This window comes from Monodelphis domestica, chromosome 3 (assembly GCF_027887165.1).
Source record: "Monodelphis domestica isolate mMonDom1 chromosome 3, mMonDom1.pri, whole genome shotgun sequence".
NCBI lineage: Eukaryota > Metazoa > Chordata > Mammalia > Didelphimorphia > Didelphidae > Monodelphis > Monodelphis domestica.
The window spans coordinates 19,748,203-19,769,540 of NC_077229.1; the positions used below are offsets into that span (position 1 = coordinate 19,748,203).

At 38.2% G+C, this 21,338-nt stretch overlaps 1 protein-coding gene across 2 annotated transcripts in view; it reads right to left on the reverse strand.

Moving 5' to 3' along the window:
- The window catches only part of OSBP2 (oxysterol binding protein 2), a 384,108-nt gene that overhangs the window by 237,116 nt on the left and 125,654 nt on the right, over positions 1-21,338 (reverse strand). For both annotated transcript variants that reach the window (XM_056821479.1, XM_056821478.1), the window contains exons 2-3: positions 9,590-9,798; positions 9,333-9,365 (exon numbers count right to left, since the gene is read on the reverse strand). In XM_056821479.1, the coding sequence (XP_056677457.1) occupies positions 9,333-9,365; positions 9,590-9,798 (242 nt within the window). The remainder of the gene's footprint in view (positions 1-9,332; positions 9,366-9,589; positions 9,799-21,338) is intronic.

Sequence of the window (21,338 nt, forward strand, 5' to 3'; positions counted from 1 at the left end):
CACCCTAGTGCAAATATCAATAATATGGAAATAGGTCTTGATCAATGACACAAGTAAAAAGCCAGTGGAATTGCAAGTCAGCTATGAAAGAGGGTGGGAGGGGGGAAGTGAAGGAAAGAACATGAATCATGTAACCATGGAAAAATATTCTAAATTAATTAAATAAGAATTTCCAAATTAAAAAACAAACAAACCATTTCTTAAATACATAAAAGAAAACAAAAAGACGACCAGAAGGGAACATGAAGGGTAATTTTGTTATTCCATTAAATTTAATGAACCTGTATAAAAGAAAAATTCCATGTAATAAGGTCATAGTTTCATATATAATTTTTTTCTCCTTTGTTATAAAAAAAATTAAACCTTTGGAGGAAAGAGAAAAAAAAAGAATGCATATCCTTTGATCCAGCAATACCACTACTGGGTTTGTACCCCAAAGAGATAATAATGAAAAATGTTTCTACAAAAATACTCATAGCTGCACTCTCTGTAGTGTAAAAATAAATTGGAAAATCAGGGGGTATCTTGTAATTGGGGAATAGCTGAACAAATTGTGGTATCTGATGGTGAAGGAATACTATTGTGCTGTAAGGAGTGATGAACTGGGCGATTTCGATATGAACTGGAAAGACCTCCAAGAATGGATACAGAGTGAAGTGAGCAGAACCAAGAGAACATCGTACATTGAAAGTGAAACATTGTGGAACTCTCCAATGTAATGGATTTTACTACTAGTAGCAATACAATAATCCAGGACATTCCTGAAGGACTTATGAGAAAGAATGCTTTGCACATTAAGATTAAGAACTATGGGAATAGAAATGCAAAAGAAAAACTTATGACATATCACTTGTTTATATGGATATATGATTTGGGGTTTTGGCTACATGGTAAAAATGAATAATATGGAAATATATATCAAGTGATAACATTTGTACAACCCAGTGGAATTGCTTATTAGCTCTGAGAAGGGAAGGGAAAAGAGGGAAAGAAAATGAATCATGTAACCATGGAAAAATATTTTTAAAAACTATCATTTAAAAAAAGGCTATTGAAAACATAACCCCAATCATATGTTTTCTTATTGAAAACGGAATTTGAGCTCATGTCAATAGTCATATTTTTCCAGAGAATAAGCCTATATGTTATACCACTTTGACCAGGATCTTTGTGCTATTAATACTTATGCCGTGCCCTTATGTTGTAAGGTGCCAATTCCAAGTACAATTATGTCTGCCATATTTTGTACCACTACTTTTAAGTATTTCGTCCTTCCATTCAATTCCTTTAAATTCAGAACCATAAGTACCTGTTTGGCTTTACCTGGCATAATCATATATACTAAACAATATACTAGGACCAGATTACCTCAGAGCTTTGTTTTGGAGTTGCACCAATGAGGACATAAGATCTCTAAATCTAATGTGTTATGGTACCAATGAGAGGTAGAGTATCATGAATTTTATTCTTTCTCTATGAAAAAGAACAACATACAAATTCTGCTACATCTTGCTGTGCCACAGATCAAGAAACAGTTATAGGCAATATATTAGGGGCTGCTGGATATTGCAGGCCATGGATCCTGGCCTTTAGGAAATTGCCTTTAATTGCTTTGACCAGAAGCTGTTACAGAACCTTTGCAGATGGATACAGAACACCTGACAGTTCTGCAAGAGCTTAGTAGGCCTCACAACAGCTTCAGCTCTTGGACTTCCTAACTACAAATAAGCCTTTTCTCCTTTTTGTATATGAGATGAGAGGGATAGCATTTAACTAAAGGCTTGGATTTGCACAATACCCAGTAGCCTATTATTACTATGTCTATCTGGACTCTGTAGCAGCAGATGCTCTCCCTTGTTGGTAAACAGTTGCTGCTTTACCTCTCCTGGCTGAGAAAGTTTCTGACTTGGTGTTGGGGAATCCCCTGATAGTTCAATATTCTCATAAAGTAGAAGCTTTGCTATTGTGACATAGGGCCCAAGCCTCTCCCAAACTGTGGCTGGCTAGATATGAAGTGACTCTACTGGGGAATGAGAACATTACAACAAAAAGGTGCCACCTTAAATCTTTCTACCTAGATATGAAGTGACTCTACTGGGGAATGAGAACATTACAACAAAAAGGTGCCGCCTTAAATCTTTCTACCTTGTTACCTGTCCTACCAGTTTCAAGGAGTTTCAGACTGTAACAAGACAGTAAATATAGCTGAAAAGTCCTGTGATGATCTCACTGATATTCCCTTAGAGAACCCAGAGTTTGAATTATAATAATTATTATAATATTATAATAATTATTGGTTCTTCTTTCACAAGAAGAGAAGCCGTTAACAGGAGCTGCTGTTGTTTCAGACTACAATGTTATATGGAAAGCCTCCCTTCCTCCTAATCTCAGTGCCCAAGCTACTGAACTTATAGAATTTATTAAAGCCTGTCAAACTGCATCAGGAAAAGTGCAAATATCTTTACTGATTCGTAGTATGCTTTTAGAGTATGCCATACCATTGGGATGCTATGGAAGCAGAGAGGGTTTCTTACATCATCAAAAAATACTACTGCATATTCTAACTTAATTGGCTACAAAATAAGCAGCCATTCTATCGTGATGCCCTTGCAAAATGACACCTCTACTGACAAAGATAAAATTTAGAGATGCAAGCAGCAAAGGTAAGCCTTTTCTTCCTAAGAAATGTTACTAAGGGGGCATATGGGTAGTTTAGTGGATTGAGAGCCAAGTCCTAGGTTCAAATTTGGCCTCAGACACTTCCTAGCTGTGTGTCCCTGGATAAGTCACTTAACCCCTTTGCCTAGTGCTTACCACTCTTCTGCCTTGAAACCAATACATAGTATTGATTCTAAGGTGGAAGGTAAGGGTTTAAAAAAAAAAGATTGTTGCTAACAATTCATAATGGTGGACACTGTGGTACACAAGGTAAATTGGACACAGTTAGGAGGGAATAGATAGCTTCTTGCATCACTTCTGTTATTTCTCGTATACTATTGGTTGTCTTGTCTGGCTTTTAAAAAGATGGCATATGGTCATCACCCTCTGGCTTACCAACCCTTTGAAAATTTATGAGTTTTTTTCATTAATGTACCTAAGGTGGGTCATTTAAAGCATTGTCTTGTAATAGTTGATCAAAAAAACTAGACGGATGGAGGCATTTCCAAGTTCAAAAGTCGATGTAGCCTTCATGTCAAAGATATTAAGAGAAATTGTTCCAAGGCATGGGCCTCCTGCTCAGACTCTGATCATGGCTCTGATTTTATTGATATTGTCCTGGCTATAGTATATGCTACTCTGGGAATTAATTCAAGGTTTTATACTCCCTCCCATCCTCAGTTTTCAAGATGAATGGAGTATATGAACAAAGAGTTAGAAGAACTGATTGGAAAACTGTGCAGCTCTTTTCTAGGGGAGACTACCACATAACCCCTTAATGGAATGTTGTGTGGCCATTCTTAATATTAATATTAATAGAATAGGAATTCTACTAATTCTAATGATAGCAAAATGGTTACTGATTATTTTGTGGGAACTAATACTTATATATCAGAGAAAGGGTCTGGTAAATTCTCCAATAAAAATTCCACTGATTATTAGAACCTCCTTACTTAATGTTAGTGAAGGTTCTAATCTATCTCAGAGCTCACTAATTTAACCTCTGAGCTCATGAATGTAATCAGTGTTGAATCAGTTTTTTAATACCTCATTACATTTAATGACTCTTTTATGAAGACCATACCACAAAGCCTTAATTATAAGCAAGTTTTTTACTCTCGTTGTCCATTAGGAAATAAGAATGCTTGCATTTCTTTTTGGTTTGACACTTTTCCAGTAATAATTGTAGTCATTTTGTGTTACCTAAGGTGCTGTTCATGTTGGTCCCCATGGAAATAAAAAGATGCCTAACCCCCAAAAGAGCAGGGTAGTTCATGAAATAGTTCCCATTGAATCTGTTGAGCTTAATATGTTAGAAAAGATCCTCATACTGAAGTTAAAATTGTTATTCTTGAGATTCATAAGGTTGATGTCTATACTCAAATCACACCATCTCTAAAAAGTCAAGCCAGTAAGAACGCTTCATATTCTCAGAAAGGCAGTGAGTGACTCTAAGTGATTCTATAGGAAGTGACAATGTTTTTGAAGAGATCTTAGAAACCAGTATTGACAATGCAATTCAAGAAGGACAAAAATACCCATTAAAAAGGGCTACCACCACTTGGCTTCTTAATCCAACATATAATCCTATGGGTTTTTTTTTATCCTAATGTTGCCTTTTGTTTTTGGTGGACAGTTATATTCTCTAAATAAAACAGATTTCTTTGAGATTGAGGTTTTAGAGCACAGCTGATATTGGGAAACTCCCAGTTTTGTAAATACCAAACTTCTACCTTTAATCCATCATTGTATCCCTAAGTCTACTGAGATTTATATTATGTCCCTAGTATTAAGAAATATTCTTCAAAATCCACATGTTCACCACCTCATATAATGACTTAAAGAATGTATGGTGGCTTAATTTCACTAGATGGCAAGAGCATTCAAGCTCAATGATTATTAATCATACCAGAAGACAAAGTCAATGGATTATAAACAATATCATTAAAAAGCATAGTCAAATAGGATACAGCTTGCAACAGGCTAGACTCATAAGTACACATGGATGTTGGATATATAAAAAAATTCAAAGATGTTCTCCAGAAAAATGGACAATTATTCCTGAAAGTACACAAGAAATGATACTTCAAATTGTAGGATTAGAATTACAGTCTTATGGTCTTTTTGCTTGATTTGCTTTTGCAGTGTACATCCTTAATGGAACCCCCAGTATAACCCAATACTCTCCTATTAAATGCTGTAAACATCCAACTCTTGACTCAAGACTCTTTTAATCAGACTCAGGTTAATTTCAAGGCATGAATACCTCCTTTGACTGGGTTACAGCCATTTCTCAATTTTGCTTTATATTATTTAAAATATAACAACATTTTTTTATTCCAATCCAATCCAACCAATTCAACACAATTGATGATATCATAAAAATTCTTGACTTTTAAGAAACTGAGACTGTTTTTCTTTTGGTGCAATTAATAGTGATTAATAACACACCTGTGAGCACAGATGATTCTGTTGCACCTAATTCCAACACTTCATTGAACATTTTAGCAGACATTGTATGGAAAAGACCACAAGAAAAGAGGAGCTGAAGTCAGTATTTGATGTGTCAAGTTTGCAAGATCCAGTCTAAATACCAACTTGGATATCATTATGGAACTTCATGTTGCCCATTTTATTCACTGTTTTTTAGGAGACACTATTCAAATGTTCATCAAGAGCATCTTAGTTGTAAAGAACAAAATACATGTTACTTGACCAATGAAACCATAAGAAACTGTAATCAATTACCTATAAGTTGTACCCATTCTTTGAGTCTTATATAAATAGTTCTATAGTTGTGTCAAGCCATAGAGGACTGCCAACTATGGAAACTGTGGTAAATATCCTGCACTGCACATTGATTAGGATGATCCACAGGAAAAATGCAGGTGAGGTGTTCTCCTTTGGATCAGAGGAGGAAATGAAAAGAATAAGAATCTCTGACCCCTTTAAAGGAATATACCGGTTATTAAAATTCCATCAGTATTTAGCCAAAGGAAGGGATTAACCAGGGTAATGATTGATTAGTGATTACTAGAATTATAGTAACTGTATTTTAAAAGGTTATTAAGCAATATATTTAAGCTTTCCCCCCCTATATAACTATAATAGCATTTTGAAACAGTTTGTTTCTCATTCGTGGGAAAGCTGTGCCCTCTGAGCATCCTTTCAGTGAAAGGCCTACAGGTTGTGCCCTCTGAGCAGTCTCTGTCCTCTAAGCAGAACTGCCATATAAAGCATATCCCTATAAGATATAGGGCATATCTGGAAGAGTGGTGGTGGCCCTGGATCATCTTGTATGATGTAATATTAGGATATAAAAAGGATGGGAAACTCTCAATCAATTGTCTTAAATGTGAGGAAACCTAATGACCCAGCTTTGCTAAAGGGCATGAGTCTCTCTCAATAAACCTATGATTGACCTGGAGTTTGCCTCTGTTTTCCTTCAGATTGGCTAAAAAATATTCATCACAGGCTTGAAGTTAAAACAGCATCAATGTCCTGAGAAGCAAAGAGTGATCTTCAGAAACTGAGCCTTGCATAACTGGGACATACACACATCAGGCAGCAAAGTCACTTGTAGATGTGAACTTGGTGGGATTGATGATATAGAGAAACTGAACTAGCTGAGACTACTTTTCCAGAGATAGAAGTGGTACGGGCAGAGGAAATAACATGTCAATAACTAGGTACACACAGGACATATAGTATTAATTGAAGAAACTATTAGAGAAGACACCTTTAGGGATTGGGAAAGGCCTTCTGCATTTAGATGGAGGAAAGGGAAAAAAGCAAATGCTTACATATGCCAGGAAATGTGCTAAGTGTTTTACAAATATCATCTTATTTGGTTTGCACAACACTGTGAAACTGGTGCAATGCAAGTGCAAGATATTATAGGGACTTGAAAAGCAATTAAAAGAGAGAATCCCTGAGGAAGGGTGTGTTATATTTTTGTCCAATTAAATGGCTATAAGTTCAATGGGACAAAAGCACAGGTTAAATTATATGTAAAATAAAAAGTCTGTGACTAGAGTAATAGAATAGTATGCTTTGGTCTAGGTTCAGAGTCCATGAGTTCTACCTCTGGAGGCAGATGGCATTTTTCATAAAGAGTCCTTCAGGATTGTCTTGAATAACAGTATTGCCAAGATAGTGAAGTTGTTCACAGCTGTTCATTGCACAATATTGCTGTTTCCATATAAAACATTCTCCTGGTTCTTCATTTTTCTCTGTAGTAGTTTGTCTAACTCTTTCCAGATTTTTCTGAAATCCTCCAGCTTCTCATTGCTTACAGCACAGTAGTATTTCATCACAATCATGTACCCCACACAGTCATGTACTACAACTTACTCAGCCACTTCCCCAAAGGATTAGGATCCCCTCAGTTTTCAAGTCTTCCTTCTTTGAGACAATTCTGATGATAGGAAGGTTCAAGCACTCCCTTTCTCTGTAAAAGCTCTTTTGAGTCTTTTATTTTGAGGCATTTGCTGAATGTGCTAAGCACTCTGTTAAGCATTTTACATATATTATCTTATTTGGTCCAAACACCTTAATAATCACTTAATGAGCATAGATTACATAGAAAATTACATAGAATACTAAGGAATGTAAAATAAGTAATTTTTAATTAAGTCAGTCAAGACACTAAATTAAGTCAGTCAAGAAGGAAAGAAACCTAGAAGGGGGGATTTTATAGCAAGTTACTCTGACAAAGGCCTCAGTTCTCAAGTCAAATTTATATGAATATAAGTCATTCCTCAATGGATAATGAAAAATAAAGAAAAAAAATTTAAATATACTTCAACCAGAATTCAGGCTCCATTGGTTCTTTCTCTAGAGGTAGACAGCATTTTTCATCATAAATTCTTCAAAATTGTCTTCACTGTATTGTTGAAAATATTGTTATGCTGTACAGTGCTCTCCTGATTCTGCTCTTTTCACTTTGTATTGGTTCATAAGTAATAGCAGTATTGTATGATGAACAACTGAATGCAAATCAAAACATACTGTTTTAAAACTTTATTTTTCTTTAATTTGGGGGGGTCTGTATTTTTCACAAGATGACTAATACAGAAATATGCTTTGCATGTCTGTACATATATAACCTACATCAAACTGCTTGCCTTTAGGATGGATAGTGCTTGCCTTCAGGTGGCTAAGTCAATAAAGAGTAAGGCTGATAAAGGAGGGAGGGGAATTCTGGGTACAAATCTGGTCTCCAACACTTCCTAGCTATATGACTATGGGCAAGTCACTTGACTCCAATTTCCTTGCCCTTATAACTCTTAGAACCAATACTCAGTATCAATGTGAAGAAGGTAAGCATTTTTTTAACTGCTTGCCTTCTCGGGAAGGGAGGTAGAGGGAGAAAGAAAATCTAGAACTCAAAAGGTTTAAAAATAAATGTTAAAAATTGTTTTTGCGGGGGCAGCTGGGTAGCTCAGTGAATTGAGAGCTAGCCCTAGAGACGGGAGGTCCTAGGTTCAAATCTGGCCTCAGACACTTCCCAGCTGTGTAACCCTGGGCAAGTCACTTGACCCCCATTGCCTACCCTTACCACTCTTCTGCCTTGGAGCCAATACACAGTATTGACTCCAAGACGGAAGGTAAGGGTTTAAAAAAAAAATTGTTTTTGCATGTGATTTTAAAAGTATGTATGTATGTAAAGAAATGTGAGCTATGGTTCCTACACAGAGTCTAGAGCTCTTTCTACCTTTGATGACCAGGTTAAAATGCAGGAAGTCCTTTGTAGGTGTCCACTGAGAAGAGAAAATAAACTTTCCCCCTCTGGATCCTATGTAATTCATGTAAAATGAAGGCTATGGAGTAGATGGGTCTTGTTCTGAGACTCAAGATTTTAAAGATTTAACCCTATCAAATGCATCAAGCTGAGGACACATTAAGGTAATTCCACATCAACAGCTAAAAGAGATGTCCTATCTTGGCAGATGAGTAAGAAAGCTAAACATGAAAGAATGCTGAAATAGTGAGACCAACTGAGTAGAATTTTGAGACTGCAGTCAGGAAGCCAGGACTCCAGATCTCTCTCCTCTCTAACACTGTCCTATGATCCTAGATATCATTTCATGTCCCTGAAGCAAATGCCCTCAGACTTCGGCATTGTTCACAATGAAGAAGGGAGTTCCCTGGAAGAAATGAGTGACATCATTACTAAAAGACTAAACAAGTTCAGGCTTGGAACTTGACTTAGGGATAAGCTAGAATGGCAGCAGCAAGTGTTTGGCTCTTTCAAAGAAAGATTTGATTCCTTTTGGTGTTTTTTGTGCACAGAGGTCAGGAAGAAAGTTCCTGTCTTTATCACATGATGAGTCTCTATGTCAGGGCCTATCATGTAAAGGAAATATCAGACCCTGAGAACAGTTTCTGTGTTTTACCCTTCACTGGCCTGCCTTGGCTGCATTTCTCTTTGTTTCAACAGTCAAGGTCACCCTTCTTTAATTCCTCAGCATTCTTCCTGAACAGAGCTAGAGGCCTGAGACTTACATTTCCTGCTCCAAATCCACTTTGTGAGCTTCAGTGCTTATCCTGGAGTCTGACGAAATGCATGTATTTGTCCAGGATGACCAACCTGAACCTCCTCTCTGAGAAAAGCATGCAAACCCCTCCCTAGCCCACCAAAACTACTGTTCACAAGTTCCCCATGCAAGTACCTTCTGTGACATCAGATTGCAGTTCTTGATGTCCTTTAAAAAAAAAAGAAAGAGAGAAAGTCTCAGCACTGTAAAATCTCTTCTCATCTAGAACAACAGCAAGCAGTTGTGCAGAAATAACTCTGACTCCCCTGAGTTAAATCCCCACTAGTTAGGACAACCTTTAACCTCACTCCCAGTTGTTCTGTTAAAACTATCCTGCAAATGCATCCTGATGAGACAAAGCCACCATGCGCACCCTTGGCAAAGAACTTTACCTGTCAGGGAGCTCATCATGTGGAGAGCTTTGGCCTTTGCCAGTTCCAAAGCACTGAACCATTGCTGCCTCTCCTTCTCTGATCTGGCCTTTAGGTGATATGTCCTGCCTCCATAGGAAAGCAAGATATTACAGGAATCTTCAATGTCAAAATGCGCTGTTGACAGATTGATTGTTCCACGACAGTTGTAAGTCATCTCCTTCTGATTTCTGCAAGATGACAAGAAAGGAAATTGGGTAAATCTCCCATAATTCATATTTTTTATATTCTTAGGGGAGAATGAATATTCATACCAAATGAGGGCTGCTGACATTACCAGAGTATGCCATCTTTAACAAATATCAGTCTCTAGAGACAAGTTTCTAGACATAAGCTTTGTCTCTGTCTCTTTCTGTCTCTTCCTCTCTCTTGCTCCTGCCTCCACCATCATTCTTTCTCCCATTTCACAATTATTCCCAGTGTCACCTTACCTCAGCACCTCATTACTTGATAAGAATCCCCTAACTCATTTCACTAGCTTCAAACTCCTTCCTCTCCAATCTGTAAGATTAATATCCATAAAGCACATGTACTGTGCAGGTCAGTTATCAGTTCAAAAACCTAACAGTCTCAAGCCCATATCTTTCCATCTTGCTGACAATAATATGAAACTTTTGTCAAAAGTCTTGCTGAAATCTGAGTAAACTACATTTCTAGTCAGAAAAGAATTGGGCTACACTGACATTACCTGTTCTTAATAGATTCAGGGAACTTCCTTTTCTAGATTTTCACTAACCATCCTTTCAGTGATTTGGGAATTTTGAAAAAATCTAAGTCAAGCTTCCTTGGCCTGGTAGAGGCTCAAGACTCTAAAATCTCTGAATGCTTTTTCAAAGATCACTAACTTTACTCAGCAATAACATCTTAACAGGGGTTTTCCCTCCCTTTCTTAGTATCCTGAGATGGTAATTTATCTAAGACTGAACTAGAGTCTTGAACTTAAAGTAGCATTTGTTGTTGTTCAGTAACTTTTCAGTTGCATCTTTCTCTTCATGACTCCAGATGAAGTTTCCTTTAAAAAAAAATCCTTACCTTCCATCTTATAATCAATACTTTGTATTGGTTCCAAAGGCAGAAGAATTCTAAGGGTTAGGCAATGGTAGTTAAGTGACTTTCTCACAGACACATAGCTAGGAAGTGTCTGAGGCTAGATTTCAACCCAGGACCTCCCATCTGGTTCTCAAGCCACTAAATTACCTTGCTCCACCCCATTCTACCAATTTGAGGTTTTATTGGCAAAGATACTGGAGTGGTTTGCCATTTCCTTCTCTACCTCATTTTGCAGATGAGGAAACTATGGCAGTTAGGGTTAAGTGACTTACACAGGGTCACATACCTAGTATGTGTCTAAGGCCAGATTTAAACTCAGGTCTTCCTGACTCCATGCCTGTACTTCCTAACTCCTCAAAGTAGGGTTTACTGCCTGTCAAAATTAGCCTGGTATTCTAGGACCTCCATAACTGCTTCAAACCTCTCTTCCATTCTCTGGTCTAGCCCAGACTGGGCCAAGGACCATTCTCCTATAGCCACATTTCTCCAGCTTCCATATTCTGTACATCTATTTCACTTTTCATGACTTCCCTACCCCACCATCTGTACTTGCTCCAAGTCTACACATCCTTCAAGCTGCAAGTTCTTTCAATGAGCCTCCCAGATGGTGCTGGAGACTAGTGAGCTCATCATTCTGGAGTATTCTTCCAAACATACATTCTATGAACTCATTATGTCCTATTCTTCCCTGGTAATTCTCTAAAATAAGGCCACTTGTCCCACTTCTGGATACCCTTTGCTCCTAGTTCTGCCCGCTGGGGCCAAGCAGCCCACAGGATAGTCTAACAACAACTTGATAACAGTTCTACTATCCCACTGTGTCTACATTTTTCCCCAAGATCAGACATCATCAATTCTTTCTATTTGTCACCACAAAGGATGAATTAGAGGCCATTACCCATCAAGGCTGCTCTGTTTTGGATGGAACCACAGTATTTAATAGTGGGGAGGGTCCTCAGCAGACAGTCTAACCTAGCATTGGGTAAGTATTGGCACAAGTGCCCAGACAGCACTCAGGGAGCTGTTTCATTCTCCCTCCTCCCAGCATCCAAGGATATTTTTTGCATGCCCTCTTTGTCCAGTCACAGAAAGCAAGCACTTCCTCCCTCAGCTGTCCCAGGTAATGGGGGGTGGGGCCCTTCAGAGACAGCTTGAATTTTCCCTCTGGGCACTAGAACCCCCCCCCCATTTAACCTATCCCCAAGCAAACCGAAAGGGATAATACCCAGTAGATTTGTATCCAGCCTCCACTGAGGGATTCCACCATTTCTAGAGGCAGACTATACCTTTTCTCAATGCTCTCTAGCATCAAGGTACATCCTAAAACATGACAGGCAGAACAAAGAACAAGGCCCTACTATAAGCCCAGCCTGACAAGGAAAGAGTAAAGTGGGACTATCACTCCCCCAATCTGATTGCTATTCTTGTCTTAAAGAGACCAAAGAGTACCTTAGTGTTTCTGGAAACATACCATATTGTTGATACCTGCCGAGTTTGCAACTCACGCTGTCCTATCCAATCCCCCAAAACCTCGTATTTTTTTAGACAAAATGATGCTTGATGAAGCTAGTAGATTGTAAAGCTATTGGAGCAATAGAAAGAATGCTGACTCTGGTGTCAGGAAGAAATGAATTATACAACTTCAAAATGGGAAAATAATAGCACTTGTATCTCAGAGTTGTTGAGGACCAAATGAGATATTTGTAAAGTCCTTATTGAGTATAGCGCCTGGAGCACAGTTAGCACTTAATAAATGTTTGTTCCCAACTTATATATAAATTTGTCACTGGAATAAAAATAAAGTAAAATAAAGTAAAATACATTTCCTGAATCTAATAAGGGGCAGCTTGAGAACACTGAAAATGATACCCAATTTCCCAACTGAAACACATTTTCATATTTGAGTCTAGGTCACTGTTCATATCACTATCCAATATGTATGCATAAATATTAAAAGACTGTCCATAAAATTAGATGCTGTAATTTGAACATTAGACATTCTTTAACTATTTGTATTTTCTGGTGTGAATTCCTAGACTTTTTTTAGTAGACAGATCTTATTGTGGAAGCTCTCAGTTCAGCAACTTGAAGTAATCAGCATCATATAAGTTATACATATAAAAATCTGGACAACTGTGTTTTCTAGAATAAGAGAGTGTTCATTTTTTTCTGAGAATAACAGCCAAATCCTTGACCAGTTTCTGTTCCACTGCATTGATAATGTGTTGATTAATTCTGATAATCAGAGGATCATTCCATAAAATTGAATAAATATTTATTAAGCAAACATGAATCACAATGCACTCTTCTAAGTGCTGCTATATCAAAAGTTAAAGGAATGATTCCCTCTCCCTCATTCTAAGTACTCATATTCCTATGGAAAAATTATCTAGATATTACATTAATGATTATAACACATTCACATCATATATCTTATTGAAGGGAAAGCTTTAAATCTGTCCTTTTTTTGGTATCATTTCAATTGTTTTAAAATCAGCAGACAATAAATATTGTGAAACATTCCCTACTGTAAATAAAATAAATGCTTGCTCCTTTCCTCATATATTGAGGAATATATTGAAGAACCAGCTCCCGAACCTATTTTTCCCCTTCCCTGTCCCCCTCTCCCATAGAAACCCTGCAGGCAAGTTATCACACCCTGACATATGCCAGGAACTGATAATGACCCCCCAACCCCAGAAGTTTTCTGTTCACTCCCCCAACCCCAGAAGTTCCTATTCACTCCAGTGTATAAAAGACCTTTGAGCCCCAGAGTCAGGGCTCGAGCCATTTTAGAGTGCCAAGTTCAAGCTGCAGTTTGTTTAATAAGCTCCCTCTTGTGCTTTTACATTGTTGGACATCGTTTCATCCTTGGGATCAATTTACCGGGCACTTCATATGGGGGCTCGCCTGGGATCCCATGAAAGAAGCAGAGTCTGATCAACAGAGGGAGGGGACCCCTGTCGCCAGGGCAACTTGAGACAACAGGGTCTGTGTCACATCTTGGTGGAAGATGGTAGGGTCCAGTGAGTAGCCTCAGGAGGTGTTGAATGAGTGTGCAGAGAATATTGTGTGAGAGGGTAAGGTGTGTGTGAGGGGGTAAGGTCTCCTGAGTCATCGACATATGGCTAAGTAGCTGACCACGGTTCACTATCCCCAGGGGTTATACAGGGACAGCCTATTGCCAAGCTGAACTCATTCAAGAGAACCGCCCACCTATTTCTGAGTGTGGAATGCGAAAGTATGCAGTTCCTATTTCCCACAAGGGGATAGGTCTGAAATCCTGGGAAGCATGTGGATGAAGACTGTGACACCCCTCTTAGTTATCTTTACCTAAGGATCTTGGATGAGCTGTGGGAAGGACCCGTCGGACTCGACTTCCTTAAGCAGGGTATTCTGGCCAGTCAATTTTATTTGTGGGGTTCGAGTCCCCACTGCAAGGGTTTAAGGCTCTTGCCCGGGGTTCAAGTCCCTGGTTCAGGGTGGTTAGAGGCCCCCCGGTTGGAATTAGAAAAACCAGTGGACGCACTGGAAAAAGAGGGTGTGGCCCCGGGGGAAGCCCAGCCACACCTCCTTGTTTTGGGGACCACTCAACCCTTGTCCCTTGGGGTGAGTAGAGGAGCACATCCAACCCAACGTTCATATTTGTTGTGTCTGTCTTGGCTGTCCAGTCCATCACATATTGCCCTGTCTGCCTTTGTGTTCACTGCCTTTGTGTATAGTCTACTAACTCCTTTCATTCTACAGGACATTATGGGACAGGGAGAGTCCACTCTGTTCTCCCTCATGACTACCCATTTCTCTGTCTTCAAGGCAAGAGCCCGCTGAGAAATCCAGGCAGAGATGATTTTAAAAAAAGGAAACCTGGAAACTATCAGTTCACTGACAAGATCTGCCTTCCTCCTCTGCTGTAGGGAGGAAAAGGGTTGATTCTAAACAAAAAAACAACTAGTGAGACACCCCTAATTTTGGGATTTTTAAATGTCTTGCACTTTTAAAAGAAAGTTTTTTTTTTTCCCTTTCAACATTTAAAACAACCTATTAATTATCCCCTGTTTTGGGGTAAATAGAGATAGATAAGAATTCCTGATAAATCTCCTTTCCTGTCTGCTAGCCAGAAGGAAGTAATGCTTAAATTGCTGTATTAGAGTTATTTATTGATATTTTATTTAAAAATGTGATCATGTGCATATGTGGGTTTAGAAAATAACATCCTAATTTTAATTTTGTCAGACAGTGAAATTTCAGTCTGTAAGATAGAAACGCCACAGATAAATTTTGTAAAACCGGTTTTTTAGCAGTATAGCCTCAAGAAGAGGGAGTTCCATCTTTATCTATCTTTCCATCATGAGAGGTTTCAGTGTTTAAACTTACCAAAAATGGGTTTTTGTTTAAAATTATCAAATGGTTTTCATCTCAATGTTTTTCATCCCAGTGTATTAAAGTTGAACTAACATTTAACTTCCTGGTCTCGAAAATAGATAACCAGCCTGCTTGTCAAAAGGCTTGCTTTAAGATTTACAGTCCTTAAAAGGTTTCAGATCTCTAAATTTAAAATAGATCCTGTAATACTAAATGCTTTATGAATTTTTAAAAAATGTTATGTGAGCTGCTGCTAAAACATGTATTTTAAGTATTTTTGGATATAAACAAAAGCTCATTATAAACATGACTGTACCATAGATTTTGTTCAATACTCAGTGGTTACCTCAGTTTACAAATTTGTACTATGAACTGAAATTTATAACTGATGAGTACTATGCTACATATAGTGTTTCAATGATGTAATCCTTTAAATCAGAATTCTTTTGGGTTACTGATTCACAATTGAAATGATACCAACGGAATGTTTCTTTAAATTAAACAGGTTAGAGAAGGTAGGAAGGTATGTTGGATTTTAATTTGGAAGAAAGAAAGTTTTATCTAAAGTCCATAAAGCTTGAGCATGAAGATTTGTGAAGGAAGAATGGAAGGCTTGTTCTGCTTTTTAAACAGATGGTGTTGAAGGAAAAGAGAGAGAGAAAGAGAGAGACAGACAGAGAGACAGAGACAGACAGAGAGACACAGGGAGAGACACAGACACAGAGACAGAGAGAAAGAGTAGGTAAAAGAGAACGCAGATATTCTGCTCTCATAATTGGATCTTTAACTTGGGGATAATATCTAGAACTGATGTATGTGGTTTTGTAAAATCAAAAATAATTCTGGAATTTTTCTGAAATTTCCTTAGAGAATTTCCTGACTGATCTTGTCTTAGTTCCTTCAGATGATTACACCCAATCCTTACCAAACCTTAGGAGTTTCTACCTCCACAACAGCTCTTCTACATGTCTCAGTCTCTATTTATACAGCTACCACTCTAGTTCAGGGCCTTATTTCCTGTCCTCTGGACTACTGGAGTAGCTTTCTAGTTTTAATTTATCTTCTTGACTCACGTCTCCCCTAATCTACCCTATACTCACATGCCAAAGTGATTTTCCTAAAATATAGATCTAATCTTGTTATCCCCCTATTCAAATCCCTATTAACTTTGGAATGAAATGTAAAATTCTTTTTGGCATTTAAAATATTTTCATAAACTGACCCCTTACTGTTTTTCCAGATTTCTCAGACTTTACTACCCCAGGCTGCATTCTAAGGTTCAGTCATACTCCATCTTCTGGCTCTATCCCTTTGTACTGGCCACTTTCTATCACCTTCTCTCCTAGAGTCAAATTAAGTGCAACATTCTGTAATTTTTTTCCTGTCCTCTTCACTCCTCAGCTCCTGACACCTTCTCCTCAAAGGTTATTTTGTATGTAATTAGTCTGTATTTTGTATATACATATTTGACTAGTTGGTTCTTGTCTCTTATACTTGAAGAGGACCCAAATGTCTCACCAGTGATGTCTTCTGACTTGTGCATAAATTGGACTGAGGTGAGGCAAGAGTTCAATTAAGATGCATCCGGTAGCAAGAGAAAACTCAAGGCTAGTGACAATTGTTTGGGATGCAATAGATGACCTTGGCATCTTCCATGTCTGACCAAACTCTAAGAGCTCCATAGCACCCACTTCCACCACCTTCATGGCCTTTGAAATAAATTGTTCTCATATGCCTTTCAACTGACTGAAATCTTCACATGCCTTGAGGTAGACACTCCCTTAGTTTACTGATGGGTTTGAAGCCTATCAGTTTCCCTGGTTTAATCCACCTGCTAAGATGGTTTACCAAGGCATCTTGGAGCCAGATTAGCTAAGCAGCAGGTGGACACCAAAGGATGAGATGCCCTGAAAAATGATCAATACACCCCAATACCAGAAGTACTAATCTTCCTATGTAATTAGTATGTATTCTGTATATTTCATTTATAGCCCTTTTGTCTCTACCATTAGAATGTAGGCTCCTTAAGAGTAGAGACCTTTAGTTTTTTGAAAAATGTCTAGTGCTTAGTATAATTCTAGCACATAAGTGCTCAATATATGCTTTGTAAACCTTAAAATTTCTTAGACTTATAAATGTTGGAAATTTCACCATTGGGAAATTTCATACTTGAAAAATTTCCTATTGAGAGTGGGAACTCTATTGGAATGTGAACCCCATTGGCATGGGAGGTTCCTCCTCCTCCTTTCTTAAGATTACTTTAGGACAGAAACCTTTTGCTAAACAATGGAAAGGGCTTTGACCTATGCTTAAGCATAGAACAGGAATTTATTTGAGTCATGATTGATTTTAGAATTGATACAATGGAGATACTTGGAATGACAGAACCAGGTCTTGGAAATTGCAATCTCCACCCTACTCAGTCCTAACAGGATTTAGGAAGGGCTGCAGCATAGATCAAAATTTAATTATTCCAATCTCTACCCTACTCAGGGTAACAGGATTTAGGAAGGGCTGTAGCAAAAGATCAAGATTTAATTATTTGAGAATATGACCTTCAACAGACATGTGCAAAGCCACAGACCTCTGGGCGGTCCTGGGTTAAGCTAGAGCCACCATTGGCACAGGGAAAATGATGGACAGTGATTGGTAGATGTGAGAACTGAGGGGAGGGAACTTGGATGGTTTCCTTAAAGATAGAGGGGTCTGAGGACGGGGGAGGGTTGGTTGGAGAGTTTTTTGGCTCTGAGAGGTTGTGCTGCTCTGAAGGAAGCTGGAGGTGGAGGCCGCTGAGACTGTTTCTCCATTTTGGTCACGTGAGTAATAGGGACTGATCTCCTTTCTTTGCCTCAGCTATCTAAGGGCTTGGGCCTTTTGGCCCAGCCTAAACAGAAGGGGTATTTAAGCCCTATTCCCTTCTCTCCCCTTTCTCTCTCCCTCTCTCTCTATATCTCTAATTCCTTTCTTCGTCCTGTTTGTAATTAAACTCTATAAAAGGTTGACGGCTGACTTGAGTTTTCATTTAGGAATTACATAGCTGAATTCCTTGGCGACCTTAAATTAATATATATCAGTCTTTTAAAGTGATTTCCTTGTCACAGCTTACTGATTGAAATCAATAGAAAAATTGAATAAATGAATGAATCCAATAATAAATAAAATTCTCAATCTGGTAAGCAAATGGTTTTTCAGCCAAAAACATCAGGAAATAAAACAAGGCAACATTAAAGTTAAATAGAAAACGGCTTAAATTTTTTTTTTCTTAATGAGAACTATAAAATGGAAATTGCAAGTATAATCTAAGAATCCAAGAAAACCTAATTTTCCAAAAATTAATCAAGAAATTTTTCTAAAATCAAGATAAACTACAGATCAACAGAATTCATCAGAGAAGCTCATAAAGAAATATCAAGTCCAGTTCATCTGGATACAAACTTCAGTCTTGTCACTAAAGGCTAAGTATACAAAGAAAAAGCAAATACAGTCCCTATACTTGCATACAAAGGAGCCTGCATACAAAGGGAGAAGACAGAATAAACTGGCACATAAAAGATACACATGGAGTAGCTGAAAGGCATAAGCAGCTTCAAGGACCTGCAGGAAGTATTGTTTGAGATGAGTCTTGAAGCAAGCTAGAGCTGTTTCTAAAGAGATAGATGTGAAGAGGGAGAGGATTCTAGGTACTGAAGACAGCCAAAGGAAAGCACAAAGCTGGCAGATGAAGTGTTATGTGTAAGGAACAGCAAGGAAGCCAGGGCCACTAGATCTTCAAGTATTTAAAGGAAAGGTATGGAAGGTATTCAAAGGAAAGAATGAAGGGCCAAACTGTAAAAAGCTTTAAATGATAAAGAGAAGAATTCACATTTGATCCTGAATGTAATAACTGTCAGAATTTAATGAATAGGGAGGAACTGATATGGTCAAACCTACCTTTTAGGAAAATTCCTTTGGCAGCTAAGAGCCAAGATGGTGGAATGGAGAAACCACAACAATCAGACTCTCTCAACCTTCCTCTCCAAACAACTTTAAAATAACACCTCAAATTGAATTCTGGACTGGCAGAGCCAACAAAAGGTCAGAATGAGACATTTTCCAGCTTAAGATAACTTAAGAAGTTGGCAAGAAAGTTCTGTGGCACTGGGGAAGGGGCTGGCCTAGAGCCCATGTGAAAGCAACAACAGCTTTTGGCCTTAGAGGCATTGGTGAAGGCAGCAGCAACAGTTTTAGGAGTCCTCAGCCTAGAAATAGTATGGGGATATAGCAAGTGGCCAAAAAGACATAACTTGAACTCTTATGCTAGTCCTGGGTGTACAGGATAAGGTGTTGTTGAGCAACTCCATTAACTATATATCCAGGATACAATTCCAGGGAGGGAAAGAAGCATTTTTATTATAAGAGACCAAGAGCCTTGAGGAGAATTTTCATTTGTTTTCCCAAATACACTGGTAATAATCTATGACAGATTATTTACAGCCTGGGGGTCAAGGGCAAGGGAGTGAAAGGAGAGAACCTGAATTGCAAAATGTCAGTAAACAATTATAAAAAATATTTCTCCATGTAATTGAAAAAAGATGAAAAATAATTCCTAGATGTGAAATTAGAATCTGTTACCCTAAAACTTATGATTCCCAGGAGCCCACTCACTTCTTGTCATTATGTGCTGACATAGACAGGAGATAAATTGGGTGGCATTCCATGTCTAGCCCTCTTTCCTTCCTGTTGGTGGCTTTGGTGGAGTGGGCCTTTTTGAGTAGGTAGAAAACTTAGTCATGTGGTTCTATTTTATCAGATAATGAACTTTAAAAATATAATACTTGAAGTGTTGGATATTAATTTAACTCTTACATTTATGGCGATCAGAAGTGGGGTTCAGAAACCCTTAATTACCTCTAAGTAGATTAGTTTGAAAAAAACCAACAACCCATGTTTCTCCTGCCACAGCTTCCCACCCATCCCCAACTCTAGACTCTCTTTGGAGCTGCTGCCTGTTCCTCCTGCTGCTGTTGCTGTTGCTGCGGCTGATTGGAGCTGCTCTCCAGAGACTTGGAAAGTGCATTGGTCCTTGAGATTGTGAGGAGAGATTCATCTCTACACTCCCTTGCCATTCTGATCTGCCCAGTCTCTACAATACATCCAATATGGGATTCCTCCACACTGTGTTCAGCATGGGAGATTATAACTATGGGAGATTCCAGAGGTGTGACAAAAGGAACCTAAATGGATAATGATTCTGAGGAAGGGAAGGAACCTTAAAAGAGTCTGGAGGTGGATTTTTTTAAGCATTTTTAGACTCCATTGTTTTATGGAAGTTTCTGTATCAGAATTGGAAAATAGAACTCTTGAATTCAGTGCCTGTATCCTGTCACATATACTGTATTTTGTGAAGGATTGATTAATGCTAAAGAAAACCTTGCAAAGCAGATGCAATGAATGGAAGTTTGAAGATCTGTCCATCAAGGAAAATTCTAAAGGAGAATGTGACCAAGTAGAAGGCACTTTTGAACAAGATTGGCACAAGCTGTTTCTTACTCATTCTTTTTCCTTGGATCTTGGAGAAGGAGCTATAGAAAGATATCTCTGCCTTTCTCACTATTGGTTTCTCCCTGAAAGATTTGGGGCTTGGCTCTGAAGATCTTTGAAAGTTGATAATAATATCCCTCTTAAAGACTATGCAACCTTACTTATTTTATTGGGAGTTATATTATCTCTCCCATTTAAATTCCCTTACCCTTCCTTCCTTTAAAAATAAATCCCTGTTTCTAATATTATACAGAGTGATTTGTTTGTTAAAAGCTTTAGTCAACTTACCAATTCTGAATCCCTGCTTGACTCCTACTGAAAAGATAGCAGAATTGAGTGAGGGTAGGAGAGGAAAGAATTCTGTCTTTTTTCAGTGTGTTTGCCCAGCACTTTCAGTTACCTTAACCAACCCAGTAAAAGGAACCCCCTAATACAATTTGTACATATTAATCTAATCTATAATGTTCCATTTCACTGTCATTTTAAGCTGCTGTATTTTGGCAATTAGCTATTATACTACTATTTCGAAACAGTGTTTTTATTTGTAAGTTTCCCCTATGACTGAATTAAAGAAAATATCATTATACAAGCCCATAGTCATCTTGCACAAACTCTTTTCCATGGCAAAACCACAGGTCCTTAGGGATCCTGAGGTTGTCACCAGATACATGTTGCCTATATGGCCTTTTTCTTCCATTTTGCCTTTGTTAACTGTCAGATCTGTAGATGGATGGACTCCATCAACCTGGTTAAAAACCTTTGGAGAATATAATGACTT